This window comes from Tupaia chinensis, unplaced genomic scaffold, assembly GCF_000334495.1.
Source record: "Tupaia chinensis unplaced genomic scaffold, TupChi_1.0 Scaffold000549_1, whole genome shotgun sequence".
NCBI lineage: Eukaryota > Metazoa > Chordata > Mammalia > Scandentia > Tupaiidae > Tupaia > Tupaia belangeri.
The window spans coordinates 2,442,258-2,461,678 of NW_006160061.1; the positions used below are offsets into that span (position 1 = coordinate 2,442,258).

Consider the following 19,421-nt stretch of genomic DNA (forward strand, 5'->3'; position numbering starts at 1 on the left):
ATTATACCCTGTGTCATCTTTTCGATGACTTTGAGGTAGTTTGTAAATTATTATTCAGTCTTAGAAAAAACAGTGATGACCTTGAGGTTTATAAAGCAACCAGGTTATTATCTGTGCCTCCTCCATGAGTGGCAGAATGTCCTCACTGTTAGGTGAATATGTCACCAAAGAAGGTAGATTGTAGAAAGGACAGAGGGTTTTTTTCCACACTCAAGTTTTTATTTTTCTTGTTGCTCAGTGCTTTTGTTTGTTTATGGTGACGGACAATTTTGTTTACTTAGAATCTTTCAGAAACATTCTTCTGGGTTGTGATTTTTAGAAGCCCGAATCAAAAGAGCACTGTCACTATATACACAGACGTGGGCTGAATAATGTTCGCAAAGGAAGAGGACAGGGAAACAGAAAGATTAGGATGAAGCATAGCTAGCTGTTGCTGGCTCCCTCCTAATGTCCTCTCACCTGTGCCTCTCAGCGCTTTCCTGATAACCAATATATTAATTATGTTAAGGTTTGCAAAACAAAAGTCTTGTCTCTTATTAATAATTGCTAGCTGTTGCTCCGTTCTTCAGTTCTTCCTCCCTCAATCGGAGAGCTTTTTCGCTACAGCTGGGGATGGAGGGACTGGAAAAATGATGTTCCTGAGACTCGTGAGTGTCGTGCACAGACACTACAGATCTCCTCGCTTGCTTTACTGTTAATCTTTTAGAAAACTCTGTGATGTTTCTGGATTCTGCTTGGCTGAGATACCTTTTTTCCTTGTCATAAGTAATAAACTAAAGGTTCCTGAGAATTGTACTCGTCTGTACTGTCTGAACCAACCGAAGTGAAACCAAATTGTAAGACATGTGTTTTTGTAGTCAATTCATTTTTCCCCCAAGCCAATCAAGAATGCAATATTTTCATATTTTTAAATTAAAAAAATACATTCCTTGGTCATCCAACATAAATGGCAAAGATCCTACTATCCTAGCCTTTGGTGAAAAGTCACGTGGTTGTCTTTCTTTTTGATTTGCCAAACAGAAAAAATACCGGCAACATCCAGATACACTCAAGTTTACGTCGATTGAAGATGCTCCAATTACAGTACAGTCTAAAATTAACCAGGCCCAAAGGAGTGATGTAAGTGCTAATCCTATCTATATTTTAATCAATGTTAACTATTATAAACACATTTGTATTTCAAATGGACCTACATAATCTGAAGAGCCTCATTTATCTGAGCAACTATATTATTCTCCAGCTATTCATTGGTAAAGTACTTTTTTATTTATATCTTCAAAATAATGCTATGGCAGTAATAATTGTGCTGTCATTTTAGCCATTTGGTATCACTTTCTAAGAAAAAGGTGAGAGGAATTTTTCTTAATGAGAAGAGAAACTATTAGGTCATTGGGAAAGTTATGATAAGTTTTTATATGTAAAAATGCTTCATGACTTTTGCAATAACCCAATATAAAGCTATTTGTAGAAAAGACCTGAATGAATGAATATAGGCAATATATCAAACAGAGGAGTTATAGCTTAGGTCAGAGTTAAGACAAAAATCATTACAGTCAAAAGCACTGGTAAGTTCCTTTAATTGCCCCCAAAGTGTAATATAAGTGGGTGCTGTACCCTATTAGCCGTTCATGTGCTCAGGAAAGCATCTGCAGGTAAAGAGACCTGTCACTGGGCCACCTTCCTGGGCCCATTTCCACCAATGCCTCTATAGGTTCAGCGTTTCCTAGTGAATACTAAGGGATCTGCCAAGAATGAACCAGCGAGGAGACAGGACCATACACAGCTACACATGAGATGTTGAATGCCTACACCAATTTCAGATAATGCAGGGCCACTCAGAGTATCTTTTTCACAGTGACCTCTGTGTAGTACCATCCACTTGAAAATTATTTTCCTGTGTCATTAAACACATTTCTCTACTTGTGTGTATATGCTTTTTTTCCCTCTTCCAGATCGTTTACAAAGCCAAAGGAGAGGAAATTCTCCACAAATACAACCTGCCGGCTGATCTGCCTCAGTTCATTCAAGCTAAAGTGAATGCCTACAACATCAGCGAGGTGCATGTCTAGATTCAGAGCTGATGTGCGTGTTCAGCCTTTACTAATGTGGCCTCGGAATGACATCAAACGGCATTTTTCTTTCAGAATATGTACAAAGCAGACCTGAAAGACTTGAGCAAGAAGGGCTATGACCTAAGAACCGATGCGATTCCCATCAAAGCCGCCAAAGCTGCCAGGCAGGCGGCGAGTGACGTAAGTCCAGCTATAGTCATGCAGAGCTGGAATGTGGGGGCTGACAGCCTTGCTGGTGGGTTATCCCAAAATTGCCATGTTGCCATCCCTGACTGAAAGCAAGGCTGGCTGGAAACTACTTAGGAAAGAAAGTTTTCTACACAGATCTGAATTTTCTTGAGGGAAAGGATTTGTATAACCTTTTATTGGTCAATTTGTTTTTTGTTTAAAAGTAATTATTTAATTTTATTTATTATCATTTAAAAAAAATTGGTATAGGGCATGTGTCATTATCAGAGAGAGAGGGAAAGTGAGGCTGGGACTCGAACCATGGTTGTCTGTGTGGAAGTCCAGAGCCCTAACCTTCACACCACCTGTTGGCCCCATTACTGGTCAGTTCTAATCAAGCACCCTAATTTAAAATTCTCATCTATGTTTCTGCACAATTTCATGCTACTCCTCTTGTGGGCTTACATTATACTATGTAAGCCATAATAATCTCCTGAAAGTAAAACTTTATTACACGATTTTCTTTTCTACCTTTCCTCTCCTTCCCCTTCCTTTCTTCTACAGATAGGTAAATTGGTCTTAAGTTTCACAGCCCCTAATAGTTAGTCACTTGGTTCCATTAAACTAAGAAATTTATGTTTTATTTTACTTTAACCCAGATGTGAACTGAAGTCACTTTGCTCTTGGAGATTAAAAACAAAACAAAACAAAGACTCAAGTTCCCACCTGTTATCCTTTGGAAGTAGAATCCCCTTCCCCTTGATTTCTGCAAACACTCTGAGGGTTTTGTTTTTCTTGTCATCTCTGGCTCCTGGTTTGCACATAATGGTTTTGCTTGAGCTCACTTGAGCTCTCCTCCTGGGGAATCTGCTTTTCATTCTATTCTGAACGATCCAGAGATTGGACACAGACCCTTCATTTTTATTTCTCCCAAATCCCAGGCACAACTTTACTACTGGTTTGCAATTAGGCTTACATTGCACCAATGTAAAGACATGATTGAATAGCAAATGTCCGTGTCCTGAAAGTCCTACCCAGCATTTCTCTCTAACGCGCTCCTCTACTGGTGCTCTTTTCCAGTCATCTTTACCCCAGTCCTGACATACCATAAGCCTTCCCTCACATGTCTGCTTCCCGGTTTCCCAAGGTCCTTTCCGGGTCTTCCTGAGGGAAACTCAATCCCCTTCACTTTACTATTCAGGGCCAATTAGTGCTTACCCTGTACTGGATCTGAACTTTCTTTAAACATCCAGGGACTCATTAAAAATCTGGTACCACACTAAAATTCTACCACTAATCAAATAGCCAGCTACTTGGGGCTCTAGCAGTACAATATAATTGGGAGAAATTGTGAAATATTTCTTTTCAATTTTCTCTACCAGTGTCTAAGTAGAAAGGAATGATACCGAGATTAATTTTGTTACTGTTATGAGTCATAGTAACACCCCCATCCCCACCACTTTTGGGTGGGCAGAAGCAGCTACAGGCAATCAAATGGGTTCTAAATAACACTTTCTATTTTACTAAGCTACATTTCAAAGTTTATGTAAATGAATATCTAATTGTTTGGCTATTGAGGTGTGGTAATTTCTAGGAAGCTCAATTACTTCACATCATGGCTTTATTGTTCAGTAAAATCAGCAAAACTACATTTTAAAATATCCCCACCTTTGTTTCCAATAGGTTCAGTACAAAAAGGATTATGAAAAAGCTAAAGGGAAAATGGTGGGCTTCCAAAGTCTCCAAGATGATCCTAAACTGGTTCATTACATGAATGTTGCCAAGATACAGTCAGACCGGGAGTATAAAAAAGACTATGAGAAGACAAAGACCAAATACAACACACCCCATGACATGTTCAATGTTGTGGCAGCCAAGAAAGCTCAAGATGTAGTCAGCAATGTCAATTATAAACATGCTCTGCACCATTACACCTACCTGCCGGATGCCATGGACCTGGAGTTGTCTAAAAACATGATGCAAATACAGAGCGATGTAAGTGATGCTTTCTCCACAAGACGATCCCCTTTTAAATTCAGAGCCCGCCATGAAAGAAACTACTTCCAGGGCCTCACTCCTCTTTTCTCCTGTTGCTGTAGAATGCCTACAAGGAAGACTACAATACCTGGATGAAAGGCATTGGCTGGATACCCATTGGCAGTCTCGACGTAGAAAAAGTTAAAAAGGCGGGTGATGCCCTGAATGAAAAGAAGTACAGGCAACACCCAGACACCCTCAAATTTACCAGCATCGTGGACTCCCCAGTTATGGTCCAGGCAAAACAGAATACACAGCAAGTCAGTGATGTGAGTACAACAGAGAAAAGACAGATGATATGGAAGGAAACTTTAAAAAAAAACCCTCATATTATATAGATATAAAAAATATATATATACATATATATACACACACATATATATATATGTATGTATACACACACACACACATATAGCAGTTCAACATTTATATTCTTCTGAGCTAGTATGTTTTCATTTGAGATTTATTATTTTTTTCTTAATTTAAAAATAAAATTGCAATTATTACATTTTCTCCCCTATATCTTGCTTTATACCTTCCTTTTAAAAACCTTTTTTAAAGTTGTCTTTGAAATAGTGTGCTATTGGGTAAATTTGACACGGTAAAAAGAGTTATATTTTAGAAATGAACACACACAGCTTAAGCTTAAATTTCAGACCCTTGACTGTGGCAAATTCATTGTATTTCATTTTGTATTAAGTTGTTCGTATTTACTTGTCATATATAAAACATTAACATAGGTAAATAATACATATGAATATATATTTTGGCTTCTTAGAATTCAGCATCTTGACTAATTATAGAGGCTTTTAACTTATTTCTTGATGGAGATTGTTGTTTTCCTGCTGTCCATGACCAGTATATATGCTCTGGTTAAAGTTAGCTTCTAAAAGCAAGTTTGGTGTATAGAGGGAAATAAAGAGATATCAAGGCAGTCACTTACTAATCGATTTAATGAATGTTTTTGAGCGCCCGCCCTGTACCAGGCACTGTATTATGTGCTGATGGTATAAGGATGACAAAGGTGAAGGTGAGTAGGATATAGGAATTAACAAGAATATAGGACAAGAACATAAGACAGGGGCTGGCAGGTGGCTGGGTGGTTAAGGGTGCTGGATTCTCACATGAGTGACTACGGTTTGAGTCCTGGACCTGGCAGCTTGCTCTTTCTCTCTCTATCCCTCTCTGGTCAAATTGAAATAAATAAAAGAATGAATAAATAAAATTAAATAAAATATATTTTTAAAGAGAACATAAGACAAAGATGTGGACATAAACAGAGCATTGCCATACAGAGAGGAGAGTGCAGCAGGAAAGGACTGTGGTAAGTAGGTACCAGGGATGTGGGTATCTGCCCTCCAGTTTCCCTCAAATTTTTGGCAAAAAAAGAACATTATAGCAACAATTAGGAAGGAATGACTAAAAGGACAGTGACGGGTTAAGGGTAGTGCCCTAATCATTGATGGTCTTGCGTGCTTATTTGACTCTTCTAGAAGTTCTGAGCTAGGGAAAGGGAGCTGTTGAAGAATTTGAATCTATGAAGCTGCGTTGCCAGGTCTACGCTTTAAAAGATAATCGAGACAAAAATATGTGGAGACTTTGGAAAGGAGGGAAAGTGAACACAAGGAGATTAATCAGAAGACTGTTAAAAAATTTTTTTAGTTAGATTTAAACTAAGGCAATAGCAATGAGAATGTGATGTTTAAAAGGTAGAATTTGTGAGATTCTGTAAATACTTAGGGGTTGTTAGGCAGTGAGCAATTAAAGATAACTCTTGAATTTTTAGACGAAATCATTTAGCATTTGGGGATTAATTTAGGTATCAGTCATTATAGCTTTTACTTGTGGGACAAGGGAGTCTTCAAAAAGTTTAAGGAAGACATCTAGTACAGGAAAACCATGAATTTCAAAATTTTGCATCAAAATAAACCTATACTTTTACTTCATTTTCCATGAACTTTTTGAGGTTCTTTTGTGTATGTGCACAAGTCAACTTATGATATGCCACACAGACATGTCAGGGAAATGAGGGTTATACTAAATGACAATGAAGAGATTGAACATCTACTTCTGATTCCAATTCTATTTTAGTTTTTTTTAAAGAATTATTTCATTGGGAACCAGCAGTTAGCGTAATGGCTATGTCTCTGGATTCCCACGTAGTCGACCGCGGTTCGCATCCCGGACCTGGTGGCTTAGAACTCACGCCAGTCGCGTGCGTGCCCAAGATCCCAAGAGGAGAATGGAGAAGGGATTGCGGCGTGACCATCCCCTGGGGGGGGGTGATTTCTTGCTTTCTGTCTCTATGTCTCTCTCTGTCTGTCTGGCGAGCGCACGCGCCCTATAGCAAAAAACCTCTCAAAAAAAAAAAAAAAGAAAAGAAAAAAAAAGAATTATTTCATTTAACTTTATTTAGTTATTTACTTATTTTTCATTTTGACCAGAGAGGGGAAGAGAGAGAGAGAGGGGAAGGGAGAGAGAGAGAGGGGGAGGGAGAGAGAGAGGGGAAGGGAGAGAGAAAGAGAGTAAGAAAGCAAGCCTCTAGGTCTGGCATTCAAACCACAATCGCCCATGTGGGAGTCTAGTGCCTTTAACCACTATGCCACCTATCGACCTCTTTATTTCAGTTTTAGGAATTAAACAGTTTGTTTACTTTCCATTGCCAAGAAAAGGATACAGTAAGATTTCCACATCATATACTTCAATATCTTTCAGTGAAGAGCATGTAATTCTCTAAGATAATAATATAAGGTAGGTAGGAAGGAGTAAACCACGCAAGCAGACCAGGTTCTTCTGTGTGCGTCTTCCTGTTGTGAGACTGGATGGTTTTACTGATAAAATGAGAGTTGGAATATTTTAGCAGAAGCAAAAGACTCATTCTAACTACTATTTTTTCTCTATATATTTAAAAAAGAATAAACAAAACAAAACAAAACTTTAAGAATTGGTAAAGAATAAACTGCACTGAATTCTGTTAGTCATGTTGGGGTTTGATATTTGAATTTACTTCCCATTCATCCTTGGCAGTCAGATTTCTGTTTTCTTGAAAATTTTTACATCCCTATCTAAATACACAGAGTTTTAGGGTCTTCCAAAAGAAAACAAGATGCTTGTTTTTTTAAAAAACTAGGAAAATACTGGTTTTTAATAATAGAGATAGTGGGGATTGTACTAGGAAAAAACCCCTTTAAGCATGAGATTAATGCGTTTTTCTTTTATTGCTGTATGAAATGCTTATTATTTTTGTGACTGTCTTGCAGATCTTATACAAAGCTAAAGGAGAAGATGTGAAACACAAATACACCATCAGTCCTGATCTTCCTCAATTTCTCCAAGCCAAGTGCAATGCTTACAATATAAGTGATGTAAGTAAGGTCTTCAATGGCGTGTGAAATTCAGGCCTAACAATAAAATAATAGGGTTTTAGAGTAAGATGGTGCCTTAATGATTATTTAGTTCAATTTCCCATAAGCTTCCATCAGAGCCTGTCCTGTGAGGAGAGTTCTTCGGTTGGCCCCTTGAAACACAGGGCAACTCTAAAGGATATGACACTCTTCTTTATGTAGAATCACCATTTTCTTAAAACATCGACTTAGCTTTCCTAGTTTTGCACATGGGAGAAGTTATTATCTTCCAGAAAAATACAAAAAATGAAATCCTTTTTTTAAAAAAATAATAATAACATCTGTAAAATTTCTAAAGCTGACTAGCAGGTCTTCTCTCGGCTTTCCTTGTATGAGACTTAACAACCTCATTGTCTCTAGCTGGTCCTCCCACACTGTGGTTTCCAGAGCCTTTATTAGTTTTCCGTGGATCCACTCCAGTTTTCCACTATGCCTTTCACTCAAGTGCCATGCCACATTTAGGTGACTAATTAGTGCAGAGTGCAATGATTTTCTGCCACTCACACTGTGGGATGCTTTGCTGACGTGGCTTCCTGAAACAGTACGTGCCACAGGGAATTTCTTTAGCTTGTGTCTGAAAAGAACAAAACAATATCCAGTACACAGCAGGCTGACATCCTTTTTGTTTTTCTATCCAGGTCTGTTACAAACGGGACTGGCATGATTTAATAGCCAAGGGCAACAATGTCCTGGGCGATGCCATTCCTATCACTGCGGCCAAGTCATCAAGAAACATTGCCAGTGATGTGAGTACAAGTTTTTGGCCTAAGTTAGGTGGATTGCCTGTAATCAATGTGTGTTTTGTTTAAATTGATACCTTACTGAAAACAATATGTTGAATTGATGACGTTTAAGTCTGTACAAAACATTGTTTTGACAATCTGTCACTTTTTCAAGATTTTTGTGGTTCTTTTCCGTTGACCCCCACTTGGCAGAGCTGCCATAAAGCTGGCAATGCCTTTCTGCCCTGATTCATAGCCCAGATTACCTCCACTGACACATTCCCCTGACAGCTCCCATTTATTTTCTGTGGGAACACCCTGACTGACAAGAACGCGCTAGACTCAAATGACTGCCTGCATTACAATTGTATTAAGAAGATTGAAAAGATGTTATATAAAATGTAAGATTTTTACAAACCAAGTGGAGGAAAGCCCACTTCTTCAACATGTAATTGCGATTCATGCAAGTTGATGCCCATTTCATCTGTAATAGCAAAGGTGTATGTTTATTCATCTCCCCATCTTTGAAAAGTAAAAATTTTAGAAAGTATGCATGGCCTGCCAAGTTCACTATTACACAGTATCTCAGAGGCTAAGTCTTGGTTTGAGAAAAGAGAAGAAACCAAGGCTGGGTACAGACCACACGGGAGACTGGAGTGTAAGAACTCTACAGCCTTCCTTATAGGGATAGTTGTAAAAACGTCCTCCTGGAAGGTTTGCAAATAGTGCATAGCACCATGAAAAACATTTCTACTTCTAGAAGGTGTAAGTGTAACTTTATCCTTCTTTTTTGAGCACTTGCATAGTACTTTCTCTAATGTGAGTGGAAATTACCTAATAATTCTTTTCCCTGATAAACTCTTGTTTATGAATTGATGCTTAAACTGCAGGAGCTGTGTGGGGTTTAGGTGTATTTGAATTCTCTTGCATAAAAATTGAGGTTTTGACCTATTACAGGATAGCTCAATTTACATCTGATTGCTGATCTCAGCAATGAGTGACCTTGAACAGCAGAGCTTTTGCTGTTAGGTTTTTACTGATGCAAAAACCCCACAGCAGTTCCTGCCCTTCCCACTATAGCTCTTGAATGCCTCTGCAGCTGCCTCAGCAGTGAGCTCAGAGATAACTGCTGAGAAAAGGGGTGGGTGGAGGCCCAGCTACCTGCTTAGCAGGTCCTTATATCCCGTGGTGAGGTCACAATTGGATTGGGAAAATTCACATCCTTGTGTAACCAAGTGATATTGATCTTAAATTTGGAGTATCATGTTGATATTAAGTGCAAAATTCTGTTGGATTTAAGTAATGTTCTACATGCAAATAATTTGTAGGAATCATAGCAAAGAAAAGAAACTGGCCTTAAGTTTGTTATGACACTCTCTTGAAACACCAGCACTATCTGAAATAAGTTTTCATTCTGATTTTCTGGGAGGGGAGGAGAGAGTGCATTTCTTGCAGAAAGTCACAATGTCCTAAGTGTCTTTGTGTGTGAATGACAACTGTTATACATAATATCATCATTGCCTAGGACTCTGCTAACTAAATTCTATCTCTGCAGTATAAATACAAAGAAGCTTATGAGAAGTCAAAGGGAAAGCATGTGGGCTTTAGAAGCCTACAGGATGACCCCAAACTGGTCCACTACATGAATGTGGCGAAACTGCAGTCTGATCGTGAATACAAGAAGAACTATGAGAACACCAAAACCAGCTACCATACCCCTGGGGACATGGTTAGCATTACAGCTGCAAAGATGGCCCAGGATGTTGCCACCAATGTCAACTACAAGCAGCCAATACATCATTACACATACCTGCCTGACGCCATGAGTCTCGAGCATACTAGGAATGCAAATCAAATTCAGAGCGATGTAAGTGTGTACAACAGACCCGGAGATGTTTGAACTGAAGGGATGATCATTTCTGTTTCATGACATTCAAGATCCAGTAGGATGTTTGCAAAATGCACTGTAGAGTGAACAGCTGCCAAGGCGTGGTAGACAAGCCATGTTTCTGCTGGCTTTCTGTACTTATATATAATCATGGACATTGTCTTTATGAACTTATGGATGAAAGACAAAAATGCTATTCCATTAACTATTTAAACTCCCTTGATTCTCAGCCAGAGCACATGAGGGCTTCTGCTGAGCCTGCTTCAAGGGCGATAGGTACATAATGCAAATAAGAGAATTCTCTATTCTTTCTGAATTCAGAAAAGTTTTTTTCTTTTTCTTTTTTTCAACTCAAGGTCATACTGTCATCCATGTAAATCTATGTAATGAGTCATCTAAAATGAACTGGGAAGGCTTTGTGCTTGCAGCATGATTCATAGAGAGCTGCATTGGGAGATGTTTAACATTCAGGGCATTTCCTCCTGCAGAAGCCTGATTTCTGTAAGAACTGTCCTCTGTAAAGGGAAAAAATGCTAGTCATTTACTGATGAAACAATCTCTCCCCAGCTGAGACCAGGGATAGCCTAGGTGGACAGTGTGGGTACATTTTAAATTTTAGAGTCTTTACTGAAATCAAAGGGAAAGCCCAATTTATTGCTAAAAGAGACAAAAAAATTTTTAGCAGTACCCATGGAAATACGTTACCCAGATTTCTTTCTGTTTAATATGATGCACTCTAACAACAGAAGTGCTTTTACTTTAAAAAAATTACTTAATTTTATTGTTTATTATCATTATTACTATTATTTTTCAATTTGACCAGAGACACACACACACACACAGAAAGAGAGAGAGAGAGAGAGAGAGAGAGAAAGGGAAAGTGAGAAAGCAAATGCCATTAGACCATGTGGAAGTCCAACACTTTAACCACCATGCCATCTGCTGGCCCCCAGCAGTGCTTTTTCTTATTATCGAATTCCAGGTAATGAGCCCTGAGACAGACACAAACATGCCAAGAAGGGTGCTATTTGTTTCCCGTGGGTAAAAATTGCAGATCCCAGAAACATCCCTTGAATATTCTCTAGAATATTTCCTCATATGAGCCTCCTCTTTTACAGAATGTGTACAAGGACGAGTATAACAACTTCTTCAAGGGCATTGGTTGGATCCCTATTGGTTCTCTGGAGGTTGAGAAAGCCAAGAAAGCAGGCGATGCATTAAATGAGAGGAAGTATCGACAGCACCCAGACACCATCAAGTTCACAAGTGTGCCTGATTCCATGGGCATGGTTTTAGCTCAGCAGAACACGAAGCAGCTGAGTGATGTAAGTGGTTTCCCTTCAAAAGGTTTATCCATGAATAATACCCCCATGGCCAAGCCACTACCGTCCTCCTTAATTCAGTACGTGAGGGTACATCTGTATCAGCAAACAGACTGCATTCAGAGGTTTGAGGAAAAAGTTTTAGTTCCGAAACAACTTGGAACTTGAATATAGGGAAAAGGGGGAATGTTCCAAATTAGATTTGTTTTCCAAATGTAGAGCTTTGGAGCAATTCATAAGCAGACCCCTACCCATTATACAAACAAAGTAACATTACTGCTGTTGTCATCTGTGACTCTCTTTGGATTGCCCTGGGCTGCATTCCTTCTAGCTCACTACTCAGGGGAAAGGCAGAATGTCCTAATCCCCTTGCATAATAGCTTCAAGTTCTGAGAGGCAATTTTAGAATAAGGCCCCTGAGGCAATGAAGCAACTTATTTGAGAAGTCATCTGGGGTCTCATTTCAGAGCCCAGGTCTATCTGGACCCTTATTCTTTTACTCAGAGGTTAATTACAATACAATGTTCAGTGCTTCACATCATATGCTAATTTCAAAGACCTATTAAAATCCCTATACCAGAAAGAGGGAGGTAAATAAAGGACAAAGAGAAGATTCCTTGTGCTTTTTAGCCCCAGATTTTGTTTTCCTGGGAGTGAGGGATTATCTGTGGATTTTCTTTCTCAGTATAGTCCCTGCCCCCACAGTACTGTATATGTTTAACGATAATTCTGTTGTAGTAGTAATAAATGGTGTCGATTCTTTTGATTTCTTCGGTACTGAGCAAGGTGTTGCTTTTACTGCATTTTCCTAAGCTAGGAAGACTGTACTCTCACTGTCTTCGGTGTCTCCATCCCAGTAAATGCCATCAGCATCTACCTAGTTCCTGGAGCCAGAAACCTGACTGCCACTATTAACCTCTCCCTGCATGAATCCCCACCTCCAGTTCATCTGCTAAGTCAACTGCCTAAGTAGTTCTCAGCCAACTTGTTGAAGGACTTTGTCATCAGTTGTCACCGGCCCTAGTTCTAGCTTCTGTATCTCTCATGTAGACAACTGTAGTAACCTGTTATCTGAACTCCCTGCCTCTGGTCTCAGATAACAAGAAAGATCATCTTAAAACACAAATCAAGTCATGTCCCTCCTACATGTAAAACCTGTTAGGAATGGTAAAATCTAAACTCATTAACTTGGCCGAAAAGACCCTCTGCTGTAGGGCTTTCAACACAGAGTCTACCTGGCCTACAATGCTTTCCAATAAATATTGATGGAATGATGACATAAATATGTCTACCAAAGCCCCTTTCCTATGGTAGTGTAGGTATTTTCCTTGTATATGGAAAATGCAAGTGATAGCCTTTTTTTTTTTTTAAGGAATATATGTGTCCTAGTCCATTTCCCTACTATAATAGAATACTACAGCCAAAGAGAACTTTATTTGGCTCACAGTTCTGGAGGTTAAGAAGTCCAAGAGCACCATGTTAGCGTGTGATGAAGGTCATCCCCTGGTAGACAGCACCATCATGAGTAAGCGTGCGATGCTGAGATCAAATAAGGCCAAATTTACCCTTTAATCAGGAGCCCACTCCCATGATAATTAACCCATTCTTGTGATAGTGACATTAATCCATTCGTAAGAGCAGAGCCCTTATGATCTAATTACCTCTTAAAGATCTTACCACTTACTACCATTGCACTGGGGATTAAGTTTTCCACACAGGAACTTTAGAGAGGTATATTCAAACCATAGCTAGCAGTTTGTTTAATACAACTTCCATTTGGTCCACTAACGATATGTACATGCTGCTGCTTTGTTTTCAGTTGAACTACAAGGTAGAAGGGGAGAAGCTAAAGCACAAGTACACTATGGACCCTGAAGTGCCTCAGTTTATTCAGGCCAAGGTCAACGCCCTCAACATGAGTGATGTGAGTACTTGGCTGGTGCCCGTCTAATATCGCCTACGTGGGCCAGTTTTGTGTAGCTCTTACACTGAGGATTTTAAGGGGAGCAAACAGCGTATGGACTCTTTGGGGTTCCAGATTGGCCTCGCATGGGACAACTAGAAGCCACCATAAAATTTCACTTAAGACTTTTTCAAACTGTGAGTGGTGACTCATTAGTGAGTTGTAAAATGAGTAAGTCATACTTTATTTAAAAAAAGAAAAGGACAAAAAGGGAAAGACTATATAGGAAAATAGAAGAATATGATGTAGTCTCTAGTAAGGATAAACATCACGTTGTGTAACTTTTATGTCAATTATTTATTAAAACTTATAGGAAATTTTAATTTTCTTCAGAAACTCTAGCTCTCTTTAGTAATCTAGCTACCTAATTGACAATAATGTTTAAATCAACCATTAAGAATTATTTTCTTTGTTCTTAAATGTTGGAGATTTTCATTTAGAAACATAATCGACCTTGGATAAAATTGTTTATTTCTTAGGAGGCAGCTTAGTCATTCTTCCCAATGTTTTTAGGCTCTGTTTTGTCCTGTAATAAACACTTTTTCATACATATTTATATGTAAGTGGTTCATTTAAATTTTTTTCTAATACAGAATTGCTAGTGGGCACGTGTGCTCACCAGAGAGCAACAGTGGTGGGGTGGGGGGAGGGAGAAAGCATCCCCTATGGAGTGGTAGTCATGCTGCAATCCCTTTTTGCCCATTTCTCCTTCTGAGATTTTGGACACACAAGTATATGTGCCCAACATGTCTTTCAAGCCACTGAGTCTGGGACTTGAACTGCACAGTTGGCCACGTGGGATCTAGCCACTTTAACTGCCACACTATGGGGTTGGCCTTTTTTTCTAATATTATAAGTAATATTTAAGGATGAAGTTCAATTAAAGCTGGATGGTATTACAGTCATATTTTTAAGTTTAGTATCCATATCTTTCTCCAAGTTTTAAATGCATCATTACATAAAACTTTTTTTCAAAAGTCTCAAGCACTTATAGAAAGTTTAAAAATTATGAAAATCTGTAATATCACATTCAAACCTTTACCTTTTCATTGCTTTACTATGCAAACGTAGATATTTTTAATCAATCGAGATTATACCGCATATACAGTTTACTAACATTTTTTTTGGAGAGGTTTCTGCTATAGGGCATGTGCACTTGCTAGAAAGGCAGAGAGAGACAGACAAAAAGCGAGAAATCATCCCTCAGGGGAATGGCCATGCCACAATCCCTTCTCCTCCATTCTCCTCTCGGGATCTTGGGCACACATGCAGACGTGCCTGGTGTCAGTTTAAACCACCAGGTCTAGGACTCGAACAGTATTTGACTACATGGGAGTCCAGCAACATAGCCATCACACCAACTGCTGGTCCCTACTAACTTTTTTTTTAATGTCAGAGAATACATGTACATGTCAGAAAGAGAAAACACCCCTTTTCTCCATTCTTTCTTCCTGTCAGGATCCTGGACATACACACATATATGTGCCTGGTGACTCCTTCAAGCCACTAGGGCCAGGATTCAACCTATGGTCAACCATGTGGGATCCGGCTCCATCCACATAGCACTTAACCACTGCACTATTGGGCCAGTGCAGTTTACTAACATTTAAAAAAATAATTAATACATACATAAAAGATGAACTATTAAAATAATAACCTAGCTCTACGAATTCTATATAGTAATATAAAAGGATATTTGTGATATAGTTGTGTAGGAAACATTTTGACATCCTGTTTTATTCTTCTTTTAATGATGTCAAATAAGAATCTTTCTGTTTTTTGAAGGCTCATTATAAAGCAGACTGGAAGAAAATCATTGCTAAAGGCTACGATTTGAGACCAGATGCCATTCCAATCGTTGCTGCCAAAAGTTCAAGGAATATTGCCAGTGATGTAAGTCTATTTGAAAGTATTGAACTTTCTCTCTGCATAGTTTTAAAATCTGTACATAGTGTATAAAACTGTATGAACAAAACTATTAAAGAAATGTTAGTATTATAATATTCCCCAATAGCCTAAATGCTAATAATTATTTTCACAATGTCTCACTTAAAATATCTTTAAAAACTCCATACGGTTGTTAAAAAGAAGAAATTTCCTTTGAACTGTGAAATATCTGGAACTCTCCTTCATATTATTATGAATGTTAAAATCCCTTCTTACTTGGATTTGATCAAGACTGAAGTATTAGGATACAAAAAAATCACTAAATCAAAAACACTTCAAGTATTTTAAAAGAATGCAATTTTAAATTGTTATCATTTTCATAAGGAAAAAAAATCTAGTGAAAAATGAAAGCCCGGAAGAATTATAGATTGACCAGGATTTTAATTAGTTACTTTTCACAAAGTAAGTTATATTTTCCGTATGAATTGAGGTGATAAATGTCTTGATGGAGTGAACAGTCATTCATTTGGTGTCCAATACACTGATTTGTATTAGGACTTCGCTGAAATGTATTCATGATTATGCAAATACGTCATCAGGTAATGCAAACTAATAATGGAAATGAGATAAGAAATACGCATTGGTGTTTAATAAGCAGATTGTTCAGGAACCTTGAACATATCTAAAGAATCTTATGAGCAATCTGTATATGGACTACAAGTTCTTCCATCGTTAATTATCCCCACAGCTGCTCTCAGTACCATCCATTAGAAATATTCTGCTTGTTGTTTATTTTAAATACTAAGAACAAAACCATAGCCTTACCTGTTACCTAGTTCCAAACTAAATTTTGCTCTAACAACTTTGTTGGATAAATGCAGCTTATATAAAACTTCCATCAAACTTGACTGCCCTTCTTTCTCAAATAGTGCAAATATAAGGAGGCCTATGAGAAAGCCAAAGGCAAGCAAATTGGATTTCTCAGTCTTCAGGATGACCCTAAACTGGTTCACTACATGCATGTGGCTAAAATACAGTCCGATCGTGAGTACAAGAAGGGCTACGAAGCCAGCAAGACCAGGTACCACACACCTTTGGACATGCTCAGTGTGACAGCTGCAAAGAAATCTCAGGAGGTTGCTACCAACGCCAATTACAAACAGCCCTTCCACAACTACACTCTTCTGCCTGATGCCTTGAACGTGGAGCACTCGAGAAACGCCATGCAGATCCAGAGTGATGTACGTACAGTTCCGCAGGCAGCTCTGTCAGTGGAGTTTCCCATTTCCAGTGGGCGGGAAGAAAGAGCAAGAAAGTGCCCCATCCTCAACCTGCTGCACTCACTGTAGTGACAGTCCCCTCCAGAACTCAGAGTTTCAGGGCTTTACCCAAATGAACTACATGTAGCTTCGTTGTTGTTGTTGTAATATACATATATGTTTAAAACTTTGGATGTTTAAAAGACCGACATATGATGTAGTCTATGAAAAGTTAAGAGGCTCAAATAGGTGACATATAGTATTCCTTCCAGTGCAAAATTCTGTTAATTTTCCACTTCTTTTCCTCAAGAAAGAAAAAAAAAGTATTTATTGATGCATCTATGTGTTTGTTGTAATTTCTAAGTCACTGAGTCTGGGCTCAAACCATGGTTAGCAGCGTGGAAATCTAGCACTTTAACCACCACACCACCTGCTCCAAGAAAGATAACTTTTTAAAGGAACTCTTGGGGACCAGCAGATGGCGTAATGGTTACATCACTGGGCTTTCACAGCGTAGACCACAGTTTGAGTCCTGGACGCAGGGGCTTAAAACTCATGCTGGGCTCATGTGCTTGCGTGCCCAAGGTCCCAAGAGAAGAATGGAGGAGAAGAGATTGTGGCATGGCCATCTCCCAACCCCCCCAGGGGTGGGGGGGTGATTTCTCCCTTTCTGTCATTCTGTCTCTCTAGCAAGCACATGTGCCCTATAGCAAAAATCTCAAAAACAAACAAACAAAAAAACTCTTGGACTTCAGGACTTCTTGTTCTAACACCATGAATGTAATCACTTTTATAGCTAAGTTTATTCCCAAAAAATCATAAGTAAAAAAAAAAAAAAAAAAAAAAACCAAGTTATCCTCCCTCCTCCCCATTTTTTTCTTCTTTACAATTAGCAAATCATGTAGCCAAAGAAACCCAAGTCCTCTTTCTGAAACAAAATTTCCTTTTCCATTCTAAAGAATCTATATAAATCTGACTTCACCAACTGGATGAAAGGGATTGGCTGGGTCCCAATAGAATCCCTGGAGGTGGAGAAGGCAAAGAAGGCCGGAGAGATTCTCAGTGAGAAGAAGTATCGCCAGCACCCTGAGAAGCTGAAGTTCACATACTCCATGGACACGATGGAACAGGCCCTCAACAAAAGTAATAAATTAACTATGGACAAGGTAAGACCCCATCTCAGCCTGAGGACTTTACAGTGCTCATGCCACTGAGCCTGGCAGTGCCCCATCATTTTTGGAGTTTTCATCTTTCTGATGGCCAGGATGATGGTCGGGGCAGGGGACTCTCCACTTTCATAACGTCTAGAGAGCTCTTTCTTATATGAACCTGAGGGTCATCTCTCAGCACCATGTTAACAATACAACAAATTTACAGAACCCAACATAGTGGTAAAGCTGAAGCAAAATGTACTTGTTGCTTCAGTGGAAAAGGATTTCCTTCTTTGTTTTTTTTCCATTGTGTATCCAGTTTCCTTAACCCATTTTCTTGTTCTTTTATTCATTTCCCAATATCAGATCTAACTTTTTATAGCATGGAGATGTCTCTTGCTAGCATTATTACAAACTTGTTCTGCTATAAAACCATACCCGACCTTCTTGTTACAGAGACGCTACACTGAAAAATGGAACAAAGACAAGACCACCATTCACGTCATGCCTGACACTCCCGATATTTTACTCTCCAGAGTAAACCAAATCACCATGAGTGATGTAAGTCGATGAACAACAAAAGTGGGGAAGGTTTAAAGGAACAAATAATACGGAATGTTACATCTACATGCTAGCCACCTCGAAATCCTGGTCCCCATTCTAACCCAAGTAACATGATGCTCTTGTTGTGCACGTGTGTGTGTTTTATTTCATTGTTTAGAAATTGTACAAAGCTGGCTGGGAAGAAGAAAAGAAGAAAGGATATGACCTGAGGCCTGATGCCATCCCAATAAAGGCTGCAAGAGCTTCTCGGGACATTGCCAGTGATGTAAGTGCTTCCTCTGGGCCTTCTCTAGGCTGAGCCAGTCAGAGCAAGTGAGCTGACCTCGTGTGCATTCAAGAGCTGTGAGCAGCCCCATTAAGTGTTGGTGGGAACACATCTCATGGGACACGATAGCTCCTTTATCCAGTCCAAGTACCTGCTAATCATTTATTCATTTGTTTTATTATTTAATGTAAAAAGTGACTTGTTAAAATACTTGACTTTTAAAAATAACAAAGCATTTAGAGACCAGCAAATGGCGTAATGGTTACGTCTGTGGACTCCCATGTAGATGTGGATCTCAGTTTGAGTGCCAGACCCCGTGACTTAAAACTCACTCCAGGCACGTGTGCGTGTGCCCAGAATCCTGAAAGGAGAATGGAGAAGGGATGGCAGCATGGCCACCCCCCCCCCTAGGGTGATTTCTGATTTTCTGTCTCTCTGGCACATGCATGCACCCTCTAGCACAAATATCTCAAAAAAAAAAAATAAATAAATAACAAAGCATTTGTAGGTGATTCTAAGTAAACAGAGGGATGCAATCTACATATTTTACCCCGGATACCCATGGCCTGGCTTGCTCTTGAATTTAAAGATGAGCCATGGGAAATCATGTCTTCCGTCTTTTCTAATGCTCAGACAGGAAAGTGCTCTCTCAGTCACCCTAAACCAACTTATTTACACATTTGTTTGACGAACTCTGAGATCACTTTCCTTCCATGCAA

General features: G+C 39.0%; 1 protein-coding gene across 2 annotated transcripts in view; it reads left to right on the forward strand.

Moving 5' to 3' along the window:
* Positions 1–19,421, forward strand: part of NEB (nebulin) — a 234,272-nt gene that overhangs the window by 50,770 nt on the left and 164,081 nt on the right. For both annotated transcript variants that reach the window (XM_027775357.1, XM_006157632.1), the window contains exons 28-42: positions 1,021–1,119; positions 1,953–2,057; positions 2,145–2,252; positions 3,924–4,235; positions 4,340–4,546; positions 7,538–7,642; positions 8,320–8,427; positions 9,959–10,270; positions 11,410–11,616; positions 13,433–13,537; positions 15,362–15,469; positions 16,393–16,704; positions 17,682–17,888; positions 18,330–18,434; positions 18,595–18,702. In XM_027775357.1, the coding sequence (XP_027631158.1) occupies positions 1,021–1,119; positions 1,953–2,057; positions 2,145–2,252; positions 3,924–4,235; positions 4,340–4,546; positions 7,538–7,642; positions 8,320–8,427; positions 9,959–10,270; positions 11,410–11,616; positions 13,433–13,537; positions 15,362–15,469; positions 16,393–16,704; positions 17,682–17,888; positions 18,330–18,434; positions 18,595–18,702 (2,508 nt within the window). The remainder of the gene's footprint in view (positions 1–1,020; positions 1,120–1,952; positions 2,058–2,144; positions 2,253–3,923; positions 4,236–4,339; positions 4,547–7,537; positions 7,643–8,319; positions 8,428–9,958; positions 10,271–11,409; positions 11,617–13,432; positions 13,538–15,361; positions 15,470–16,392; positions 16,705–17,681; positions 17,889–18,329; positions 18,435–18,594; positions 18,703–19,421) is intronic.